General features: G+C 44.2%; 2 protein-coding genes across 7 annotated transcripts in view; one reads left to right on the plus strand and one right to left on the minus strand.

Moving 5' to 3' along the window:
* The window catches only part of LOC149307744 (transcription factor HES-5-like), a 46539-nt gene that overhangs the window by 888 nt on the left and 33347 nt on the right, over window positions 1-12304 (plus strand). For 4 of the 6 annotated variants that reach the window (XM_089534381.1, XM_089534378.1, XM_089534379.1 and 1 more), the window contains exon 2: window positions 1195-1319. The gene's annotated coding sequence lies outside the window, so the exon portion shown is untranslated. Of the gene's footprint in view, window positions 1-75; window positions 1320-11544; window positions 11619-12304 lie in introns of those variants that run through there. The other 2 variants (XM_089534382.1, XM_089534380.1) reach the window with 2 other exon arrangements.
* On the minus strand, window positions 4646-7377 carry LOC149307745 (transcription factor HES-5-like). The gene is made up of 3 exons (XM_089534384.1): window positions 7283-7377; window positions 6662-6842; window positions 4646-5737 (listed from the first exon to the last, which is right to left on the minus strand). The coding sequence occupies exons 1-3, from the start codon at window positions 7349-7351 to the stop codon at window positions 5454-5456; spliced, it is 534 nt and encodes a 177-aa protein (XP_089390510.1). The 5' UTR covers window positions 7352-7377; the 3' UTR covers window positions 4646-5453.

The following is a 12304-nucleotide window of genomic DNA, read 5'->3' on the forward strand; positions in this document are numbered from 1 at the left end:
TATGTATGAATGGGCATATGCACGAATGAAATGTATGAAGAAATGACTATATATATATATATATATATACACACACACACATATATATATTCATATATTTCGGCTCTGTATGAACCTGAATAGGAACGTGGACCTTTGCTGATGGAGCTCAGTCCCTTCCCAGAAGATGGCAGCACACTACAATTTGAACACATTGGTTACACTTTCAAGGCAGGAACCTGAATATGAACCGGAATATATGGGCGTGTATTATTACACAATTATGACTGTGTTTTATATACACACACACACAGTGGACCCTTGCTATATGCTGGGGTTTGGTTCCAAAATCCCCCGTGGATAACAAAATCCGTGGATGCTCAAGTCCCATTACATATAATGACATGGCAAAATGGTCTCTCTTATTAAAAATGGGAAATCAAGGTTTGACATTTGAGATTTAGACTTTTTTGGAACATTTTCAAACCATGGATGTTTGAATCCATGTATAAAAAATCTGTGTATAAGGAGGGCCAACTGTGTGTATATATATATATATGTGTGTGTGTGTGTGTATTCTAAATTTGAAACGGCTTTATATCATTTTAAAAATTATGTCAGCTAACAAGGCCAATGCGATTGTAGGCGGCATCAATAGAAGTATAGTGTCTAGATCAAGGGAAGTCATAGTGGCACTCTATTCTGCTTTGGTCAGGCCTCACCTGGAATAATATTGTGTCCAGTTCTGGGCAAAACAATTCAAAAAGGATGTGGAGAAACTGGAGCATTTGCAAAGGAGGGTAACCAAAATGGTGAGGGGTCTGGAAACCATGCCTTATGAAGAAAGGGAGCTGGGAATGTTAGCCTGGAGAAGAGAAGGTTAAGAGGTGATATGAGAGCCCTGTTTAAATACTTGAAGGGATGTCATATTGAGGAGGGAGCAAGCTTGTTTTCTGCTGCTCCAGAGAATAGGACACATTCCACCTCAACATTAGGAGGAACTTCCTGACAGTAAGAGATGTTCGGAGTGTAGTGGAGTCTCCTTCTTTAGAGGTCTTTAAGCAGAGGCTGGATGGCCATCTGTCGATGGGGATGCTTTGATTGAGAGTTCCTGCATGGCAGAATGGGGCTGGACTGGATGGCCCTTGTGGTCTCTTCCAAAGCTATGATTCTATGATTTTACGACTGATAACATTTGCTTTCTCTTTATACTAGGAAGTCAACATACTTGCCATTTCCCAGGCTGCCTCGCCCTCTGGACTGCCAACTTATTCAGCCTTGCGAGGATTGCGTGGAAAGTTTGTGGCTTCCTGCGTTCATCACATTTTTTCAGCCGACAGGTAAGTTTGGCTTGTCTGGCCACTTTGAAATTCGACTTTCACGCGTGTTCACTATCGCTTCTACGAACGGAAAGTGCAGAAACGGGAGCTGTTTAATTGTATTTTAAAGGGGGTAGGATACTGGGATGGGACTGTATTGTTTTAATGTCTAAGCCACCCCAGTTGTGTTGCACAGAGATAAATACTGTAAATAATAATTATCATTATTATTATTAAGGTTTTCAGTTCTGAAATGCTGCCTGCGCCAACGTTCTTGGAATCCATTTGTTTATGATTAGCAAACCCACGTTCCAACCCGTTTCGTCCCATCCCAGTTTGTTCCCTCCCGGCTTTCATGCCATCCCTGTTTGGCAAACCCAAGGAGACTCCTCTAACAGTTGTCCCTATTAACCTCCGGATTTGGGACGGGGCTTCCTTGGCGTTTCCCACACTTTCCTGCCCATTGATGCCATTCACCGGGCGAACAAAAGAAGTGTGCCAGCGACAGTGCCCATTAACAGACCAATTCCCCCGTCACGATTCCCCACCATTCCCGTTTCGGATAGACCATCTGGAGTCCTTTGCTTTCCCATGGATCGCATCCATCCATCAGCGTTAACCCAAATCCTTTCAATCCTCTGGGGATCTTATGTTCTCTGCTGCCATCCAGTTCAGTTTAAGCGCCATTGAATATTTAAGGAAGGGGCAGAAATCAATAATCGTTCCTTTTTAATGTTGATTGTTAATCTACTTTTAAGCCTTCTGTATCTCTGCAGTCTATGGAAGCATGCTTTGGCTATCCATGTCTTTGGTACTTACTTTTTTCCATGTTGTATTTCAAACCAGATGCCTCTTCTTCTTCCTTATGATTTAACCACTAGGTCAATCTGTCCATCTCTTGCATATCCAATAGTTTCATTAACCAGCCATCTATCCAAAATCGTGCTGCCGTTATTCTTGCCGCAAAATTCCCTTCGATGCTTCGACACTGTTTAGTGGCTCTTGCAATGAAATGACAATGTCGTCTGCAAAGGCGCAGGTTTGATATTGAGTTCCTTTCCTAATTTTAGCCCACGTTTTAATTTTAACGAGGGAAGCATGCTTAAAAAGCAAGATTAAAACATTTATGCCAACCGGATTAGATATCTTTAGGAAATCAATATGCGTAGCTGGGGGAGAGGGGAAGAATTGCGGGGGGATAAATGTTTTGGTTTGGTTTGCATAAATGACTTTTCCCACCCTTCCATCCGAATTTGATTTATTTGTACTGTAAATAATGAAACCCACTGTGTAACCTTGGGCACGTCACACTCTCTCAGCCTCAAAGGATGGCAATGGCAAACCTCCTCTGAGCAAATCTTGCCAAGGATACCCCAGTATAGGGTTGCCATAAGTCAGAAACGACCTGAAGGCATGCAGCAACAACAAGTGCTCTGGATGCGGTTCACTATTAAAACAACCAGTCTCTGGAAGCTCTTTCTTGGAAGCTTACTGGGAGGGGAAAAGGGTGAGAAAAAAGATGGGATCCTGGGCTTTGTAGTTTAGTGGGGCCAAAGAGCGTTCTGGCTGAGGATTCCCAATGCCGCTTCCCCAAACTACAAATTCCAGGAGGCAGACACAGCAGTCAAAGTGGGAAAATAGTGCTATAACTATGTAGTGTAATGTTGTCAGTGTTGAATAGTTAATTACCATGACCCCAGATGTTTGGATAAAATGCCCCACCAGAATGATTGGTAACTTTTCTTCTGGTCAGTTCAGTCATTACTGGGAGTCCATTTCTGTGCCATGTATATGTCTCTAACAAGTCATAGAATTATAGGAGTAATAAAATTTTAAGAGTATGAAGAGACTACAAGGGCCATCCAGTCCAACCCAATTTTGCCATGCAGGAACTCACAGTCAAAGCACCCCCCGGCAAATGACCATCCAGCCTCAGTTTAAAGGCCTCCAAGGAAGGAGACGCCACTACACTCCAAGGGAGCTTCTTCCATTGTCTAACAGCTCTTACTGTCAGGAAGTTCCTCCTAATGTTGAGATGGATCTCTTTTCCTCTAGTTTGTACCCATTGTTCTAGGTCTTGTTCTCTAGAGCAGCAGAAAATAAGCTTGCTCCATCCTCAATATGACACCCTTCAAATACTTAAACAGGGATATCATATCACCTCTTAACCATCTCTTCTCCAGGCTAAACATACCCAGATGCCTCCTAACGTGGAGGTGGAATCTCTTTTCTTATAGCTTGCACCCATTGTTCTGTGTCCTATTCTCCGGAGCAGCCGAAGGTAAGCATGCTCCATCCTCAATATGACATCCCTTCAAATATTTAAACATGGCTATCGTGTCCCCCTTTTAACCTTCTCTTCTCCAACTTAAACATACCCATCTCCCTAACCCTCTCCTCATAGGGTTTGATGCTTTCCAGACCCTTCACCATTTTAGTCGCCTTCCTTTGGACGTGTTCCAGCTTCTCAACATCCCTTTTGAATTGTGGTGCCCAGAACTGGACACAATATTCCAGGTGGGGCCTGACCAAAGCAGAATAGAATGGCACTATTACTTCCCTTGATCTAGACACTATACTTCTATTGATGCAGCCTAGAATTGCATTGGCCTTGTTAGCTGCCGCATCGCACTGTTGACTCATGTTCAACCTGTGGTCTACTTGGACTCCCATATCCGTTTCCCATGTAGTTTGATTCAGCCAGGTGTCTCCCATCCTATATCTGTGCATGTATGTCTGTACTTCCAGACTACTCACTTGCGTCTTCAGAGAGAATACAACCCCACCTAAGGCAAGTAACCTACCCACTTCCCAGACCTGAGAGCAACCAAGCCTGAGAGATGGTTTGTTCAAACACCTCATTTTATCACATACATGAGGATTTTCTTTTCAAGCAGTATACCCTTTAGATGGTTGCATCTGTAGAAAATCAACAAGGCTTATTATTCATTATACACATCTAGACACTATAATTCTATTGATGCCACCTAGAATCGCATTGGTGATGCAACATGAGAATAGAGTCATGCTCTTACTTCCCTCGATCTAGACACTGTTCTATTAATGCAGCCTAGGATCATAGTGGCATCTTAGCGGCTGCATCACACTATTGGCTCCTGTTCAGTTGTCAACCCAAAAGCATTTCATGCTTCCAAAAATTAAACTATCAGTCCCATGTGAAAGTGTGCTGTAGTGCTTTAGTGTGCCCTTTTAGGTTCGTGACACAGCTGAGAGCTGAAGTCAGGCCTTGACAGCGCACTACTAACCACATCTGCAAGGAAGGACCCATTCATGGACACACAGAGTTGAAGCTTATTTCTTCCTTTCTTTATTACGATAGCCATCAGATCACATTCAATACCACATGATAAAGGCACCACTTTATAAAAGCATTTTAAACCATTCAAATCGAACAATTATAACACATGTTGTTTCTTCCCCATTAAACATACAAGTTTTCCTTTACAAAAGGCACCCAGTTCTCTCTCAAAAACGAGAGAAGCGCACACAGATCAAGCAGAACCTCTCTTTAAACAATACAGTACTGTACTAACTTTGGAAAGGGACTCTCAAAAGAGTAAAAACGAAAAGGGGATGGTACAAGATCCTAACACTTGTGGGATCACATTTTCCTTATTTTCTCTCTAAAGGCTATTTTCTACCGGATACAACGGAAGTTTTGTCTGGGCCCCTTCCCAAATATCTGTCCGCAAAGAGACTGCACAGCAGAAGCCCATAGAGAAATACTTTGATCCAAACTACATTTTTTTCTCTCTGAGAGACATCACAAACAGAGTCCAGTTCCTTCAGCCTTTTCACAGATGCTGCTCAAGTCTTTGGCAAATGGATCTTTGCAGCAAAACCAACTGGGTTTTGTTCTGTTTTGCCTTTTTTGCCTTGCGAAGGAGAAGACGCTGTCAAAGCAACTCATGCGAGCGGACAACCTCCTGCAAGATGCAGGCACTAAAACCCTTCACTATGAAGGAAAATTGACTTTACAACCTCGAATATTTCTTGCTACAGAAAAGCACCATCACCTCCTTGCAAGGAAACCCAAGGTTTCCTGTTTTTCAAAGAGGGACTACAATAGCAAAGATGGCCCTGGATTTGTTCATTGACTTTGGAAAGCATGACTTGGAAGACCCAGCCATGCCTCTACCATGGTCTCCAAATGGCCGCAGTCATATTGGATGGGTTTTTGCTTGCCGTCTTTGGTTTGGACGGAGGGCAAGCGGATGGAGACGGCGGCAGGCAGCGCATGACGGCCGCGCTTGGATTGGCACCCTCTGCGGACACACGGACTTTGCAGAAATGCCTGAGCAGCTGGGCTTGGGTTTCCTTCTTGGGTTCGCATAAGGAGAGGAAATGCATCGCTTCTCTCAAGCAACGCAGGTAGCCGGTGTTGAAATCGAATTCTGGATTCTTTTGGCCGCATGCTACTGGAAAAAAGAGATGAGAAAATATATTAATGCTGAGTTCTTTTGAAAGGATGAATACAGTCATGCAGTATGGTTTTCCTAAGCCCAGCTGTGTCTGCATAACAACCCTGTAAGGTAGGCTCTGTCGAGAGAGCGAAGCCATCACCTATTGAATTTCAAATATTCAAGTAGCCATTTTGAGTCCCAATTTTGGGGGAAAATATAATAATATTAGTAGTAGTGTTCATGATGATGATAATGTATCTTCTCTAATCTTCGAAGACTTCCCTCCTAGTAAGGAGCTTTTTGTTAACCAGAGCAAACTAGGTTCTGCTATAAGTCTGCTGATCTACCTGAAAAAATATTAATATTAATATTATAATTAAGGAAACATGAATCCTCCACTGTCCCACATCTCTTTTGGAAAAGCATAAAGCTTAAGTATTAATGCCTGCAAGCTGGCGTTTGACCTATGGGAGACCTAACTGGGAAAACAATAACAAAGTACAACACTATCCAAACTCCACAAAACAGCAATGCCTTTATCAGGCCAACCAGCATTTTGCAGCTCTGCTGGCTTCTTTGTCGGGCATCAAGCCAGTGGAGCTTTGAAAGCTTGCAAGGTGTATAATGTGCATTTTTGTTGGCTTGATAAATGTATTGTGTGTTGTGGGTTTGGGATGATATTGTAATTTGCTGTATGGCTATCATAGCTACTCCGTACATGTTTTTTTTAGGAGAACAATAAATCAGTGATGAACCTTTCCCCTTTTTATCTTGTATCTTGCATATTAATAGTTTGAATAGCTTGTTCTATAGCAGAATCAATCTGGTCTCCTTGGGGTGTTTGATAGGACTATGCATCCTATTGCCCTGACCACTATTGATGCATCCTGAGGACAACACAGCATCCCCAGAAGGTGCAAATTCCAGTTCTGTACTCACCATGCCTCTGTATTTGTTGCTGCTGCTGAAGATAGCTGACAGCCACTTCCAAGATGTCCGCTTTCTCCAGCTTTGAGTTGGGTTGATGCCTTTGGAACTCCCTCTCCAGCAGGACCTTCAGCTGCTCGATGCTGTTGTTAATCCGGTCGCGGCGCATTTTCTCCACCACCGGCTTCCTCAGCTGTCAAACGAGAAAGAAGGAGAAGGCCTTATAACTCTACAGAATCCATATCAAATGTGATCCAAATCCAACTTCGCAAAGTCCACATCGAATTTGCTCCAGATCACACTTTACAAAATTCATGTCAAATTTGATATGAACCAAACTGTACAAAATTCATATCATATTTGACTTTCGTAGAATCATAGATTTGGAAGGGCCCAAGGGCCATCCAATACAACTCCCTGCCATGCAGGAATTCAGACAGATTTCTTTCCTGCAGCATTGCAACACAAACTCTACCTTCTTTAACAACTGCATAATTTACAGCTTTAGGGTGCATTAGACCCAAACATCTGAATTGCAGTAGACATCTGAACTGTTGAAGGCATTCATACACCCAGGTTATCGTGTTCTGGTTCGACTCTATGAAAACTGGTTTGCAGGAACCGATCGCTTACCTTATTCTTTTCCTTTCCTGGCAGTCTCTCTGCTTCCTTGTGGAGCGCACAGCTGTTGCTTGGAGCCATGCTCGCTGTGTATCAGTTGCTCCTCCTGACCCAAATGCAACCTTATGCTCCTTAAAGCTTTCTGAGCATCTCTATTTATATCTGCGGCTGGCTGAGGAGTTATGTGAGTCGTGGACCTCGCGCTTTCCCACAGTCTTCCAGCCAATCCAGGCACGCGGGGAGATAATAGAGGAGCCCCCTCTTTAGGGCATGCTACATTGACTGTCAATGCCCCAGAGAGAATAACCTTCTGCCTGAACCAACTGGTGGAGGACGCAAAGCTGCATGCCAAAGCGACACAGAAATCTGGGAAAGAGCTTGGCCCCCCAGCTGGCTGGTCTGGTATCGGTTGCAGCCCAGCGTCACAGCGCCGTACCACTTGCAGCCGCGCTAGAAAGGAGGGAAGGAAGAGAGAGAAATTGCAAGGGGAAACAAAAAAGGAATATGTATCATCACAGTGCCAGAAAAATGCGAACATAGGACCTGTGCGCATGAGCCAAATACACCAGCTTCCACTGTCCTCCAGGTTGGGAAAGTGGACGATGCATGGCCCAAACTCTGATTCTGGTTCCAGAACCAGGGTATGTGTGTGTTGTATGCCTCCATGTTATTTCTGAGTTATGGCGACCCTATCCTGGGGCTTTCTTGGCAAGATTGGTTCAGAGGAGGTTGGCCATTGCCTTCCTCTGAGGCTGAGAGCATGTGATCCATAGAATCATAGAATCACCTGGTCACCACTGAAAAGTGAGGATCTAGGCTTAGGCTGAGTTGAGGAATACATGCAAACTGCAAATCTGCATCTTCAGCAGGAACATAACTCCCTTTGACGTAGACTGAGTCCCTGTTCCTATATCACCTTTTGACAGACGAGGAGCATCTTTGTCATGTCTGGATTAAGCCTCAGTTTATTCATTCACACTCATCCAGCCCATTGCAGATTCCACCAGAAACAGCCTCCTTGGAATTGGGTGAAAAAGATTAATAGAAACATAGAGTTGGAAGAGACTTCAAGGGCCATCCAGTTCATTCCCATTCTGCCATGCAGGAAGACACAATTGAAGCACTCCCAGCAAATGGCCAACAAGCTTCCAGCCTCTACCCCTCTTAAAACATATCAGGATAAGGCCCTGTTTGCTCTGGATCTTCCAGGATGATCTGGGGTCCTCTATTCCGATATCAGGCATCCACACCACCGATGGCATGTGTCGCTCACTCGTAAGATCAGAACAAGAGGTCCAACCATTTGACCAATGCTGGGCACCTCATTCTAGCCTCAGTGCAAGGTGATGCATTATGGTGGCAGATGCGACGGTGCACAAATGCCCACAGGCAGAACGGAGAGCCAAGGTAATGAATCATAGAATATCTTTAGCCTGGAGAAAAGAAGGTGAAGAGGTGATATGATAGCCCTGGTTAAATATTGGAAAGGAGGCCATATTGAAAATGGAGCAAGCTTGTTTTCTGCTGCTCCGGGGAACAGGACTCAGTGCAGTGGATTCAGACTAAAGGGGAAAGAGATCCCACCTAAACATTAGAAAGAACTTCCTTGCTTTTCAGCCTTTTGGCTAAAATCAAGTGTAGAAACAACTTCATGACAATAAGAGCTGCTTGAAAATGGAAGATGCTGCCTTGAAGAGCGGTGAAGGTCTTTAAACAGACCTTCTTTGGAGGTCTGTAAACAGAGTCTGGATGGCCATCTGTTGAGGCTGCTTTGATTCTGAGTTCCTGCATGGCACGGGGTTGGATTGGATGGCCCTTGGGGGTCTCTTCCAACTCTAGGATTCTATGATTCATGGAGTCCTAATATTAGGAGATACCCCCAAGGGCCATCCAGTCCAACCCCATTCTGCCATGCAGGAACTCTCAGTCAAAGCATCCCCAAAGAGATGTCCATGCAGCCTCTGTTTAAAGACCTCCAAAGAAGGATCAAACAGCTCTTACTGTCAGGAAGTTCTTGCCAATGTTTAGGAAAAGCCCCCAAAATAAATTGAGCCAACTGTATTTTTACTTCTTGGCACCTGCATGCCCAAAAAAAGAGAGAAAGGGAAAGAGAAAAGCACTTTTAAACAAGTAACTGGAGTGGAAGGAGGTGTAAAAGCTGGAATGATAAGAGTCACCCACTTGTTACTTCCCAGAATAACATTCGGCTATGTCAGCATAGAGAAGAAATGAAGAATTGATCCTCACATGGGATAATCTGGGACGGATTCAAAGGAAAAGCAAATCATTTCCAAGCAATCTGACATAGCACCATTTGCTCAATGTCCAAGAGAATTGCATAATTGTGGGCAGCTATGGAAGGACTGACATTCAACCCTTTTAAATCGTTCTTAAGAAATTGGAATTGACTTGGCATAGAAGAGAAGAAGATGAGGCGTAATTTCTTGAGAACTCGCAGACTGGGAAAATAAAGCAGAAGACGGAAAAGATATTGGAATCCTGCCCTAATATGACAGTGCCTGCAAGGGATCTGGATTTAGGAGCTTAACCTTTACCTTTAGGGCTATATATCATTTACTCAGGCTGCATCTCACTGCAGAAATAATCCAGTTCAATTGCCATGGCTTTGCTCTGGTGCCACCACAAACTACAGACCCCAGGATTCTGTAGGATGGAGCCATGGCAGTTAAAGTGGTGCCAAACTGGATCATTTCGCCAGTGCGGATGCAGCCTCTGTCAGCCATATAGCAATCTAAGGATCTGAGCAGATGGGTAGGGTGCCATGGGCCAAACTTGTGGTATCCTACCCCTGGTTCTGACCCAGATCAGTCTCCAGGCAGGTGAGGCAATGGGTAGTGTTTATATACCTACCTGTCTTCATACCATGGAGTCACTGCCATCCTATGCCCCTTACCTACAGCCATTGCTGTGTTTTCTCTGAAGGTGCCCAGCACGGGCCGTAAAGGCAAAAATGGGATGCATAGCCATACTCACCTGGCCAGGTGCTCATGTCTGATGTCTTAGGCTGCAATAGGGGGCTTCAGGGAAGATGTGATGGCAATGGCACATATGGGGCCATGGGGTGTGCCAGCTGGCGCCACTGAGTTTTCAAGCAAGATCTTTTTGCTCCATGCTAAGGCCCCAGGATTGGTCCATATAGGTGTCCGGATTTGCTCATCCCAACCCAGGACTATTGACATGTGTTGTCCATAGCATCATGGAGTCATAGAATTAGAGCTGGAAAAGACGCCAAGGGCTATCCAGTCCAACCCCTGCAGGAAAACGCTATCAAAGCCTTCCCGACAGATGGCTATCCAGCCTCTATTTAAAGACCTCCAAAGAAGGAGACTCCACCATCCTTGAAGACAACATCTTCCACTATCAAACACCTCTTACAGGAAGTTCTTCCTAATGTTGAGCTGGAATCTCTTTTCCTGTAGTTTGAATCCATTGCACCGGGTCCTATTCTCTGGAGCAGCAGAAAACAAGTTTGCTCCATTTTCAATATTGCCTCCTTTCCAATATTTAACCAGGGCTATCATATCACCTCTTCACCTTCTCTTCTCCAGGCTAAACATACTCTATGATTCATTGCCTTGGTTCTCCATTCTGTCACTGGGCATTTGTACAGGATCTTATGTAGTTCTTCCATCGCTGCCCTTCCCATTCCTATTCTTATTTCTTGACTGCAGTCACCGTTCTGATCAATGTTTGATCCAAGGTAGGGGAAATCTTTAACTCTTTCCATTTCCTCTTTGTCTTGGTTGAATTAACGTCGTCCCTCCAGAGTCATTATTATTGTTTTCTTCATGTTCAGCTTTTAAGCCTGCCTTTGCACTTTCATAGAATCATAGAGTTGGAAGAGACCCCAAGGGCCGTCCAGTCCAACCCCATTCTGCCATGCAGGAACTCTCAATCAAAGCATCCCCATTGACAGATGGGCATCCAGCCTCTGTTTAAAGACTTTCTTCTTTGTCCTTTTGTAGTCATTGTTCCAAGTCTGCAAGGTTTTCTCCTGGTAGTTTGGTGTCATCTGGATACCTTAGAGCAGTGATTCCTAAAATCTGGTCTTCCAGGTGTTTTGGACTTCAGCTCCCAGAAGTCTCAGCCATCTTGGCCAATTGTCTGGAATTCTGGGAGGTGAAGTCCAAAATACCTGGAAGGATTAAGGTTGGGAATCACTACCTTAGAGTGTTGATGTTCCTTCCTCCTATCTTCTCTCTTCCTCTTTCTGAGTCTAAACCTGCTTTTCTTATGATGTTTCCTGCATACAGGTGGAACAAATAAGGGTATAGAAGGCATCCTTGGCTAAGCCCTTTCCCAGTTGGAAAGTATTCATTATCTAAAGGTGAATGCTTGAGAATTCTCATTGACTTGTTTAGAAAGCCTGCCATGTTCGACATACAGTTTGAATAAATGGGTTGATAGAATGCAACCTTGCATTCAAAATTATGGATTTTGATATGACCCATGGATAGGTTGGGGGTAAATCTTAGGGGCATGTAACAAAGGATCTCAATATGTTCTCTCTAGGAATCTTTCTGTCCTTCGGTATGACTCTGTGGACAACATTCAGCAAAAGTCACGCTGGGGGACCAAGAGAGTCCTAGAGAGAACACTTCTCTAGGCATTTGTAGGTCCTCCAGAGCAATTCTGTGGTCAACGTCTGGCAGATGTTGACCAGAGAGTTGCCCTAGAGGACCTAGAGATTCCTTGAGAGGTGTTCCCTCAGGAGTCGACTCAGGTTTTGGGGGTCAATTTTTTGACCAAATTTTCCAGACTTATATACATGACTATGTACAGTACAGTGGATAAGGAGGGCCAGTTATATTTATTTCTATGCAAATGTTGGCATTCTGCTCCTCTTAGAAGGGACTCCGTTTCATCGCTATCCCATTTTATGCTTGCAGTGATCCCTCAACTTGTTGGATCGTGCCGACCGTAACGCCAGTTCTTGGTGTTGGGACAGATCCAACATGATCGAATGGCACCGGAGGGGGGTCACCTTTGGACCGGGATGCTTGAGATTGACAG

This window comes from Sceloporus occidentalis, unplaced genomic scaffold, assembly GCF_023333645.1.
Source record: "Sceloporus occidentalis isolate IW3139 unplaced genomic scaffold, rSceOcc1.0.p SCAF_8, whole genome shotgun sequence".
Classification (NCBI taxonomy): Eukaryota; Metazoa; Chordata; class Lepidosauria; order Squamata; family Phrynosomatidae; genus Sceloporus; species Sceloporus occidentalis.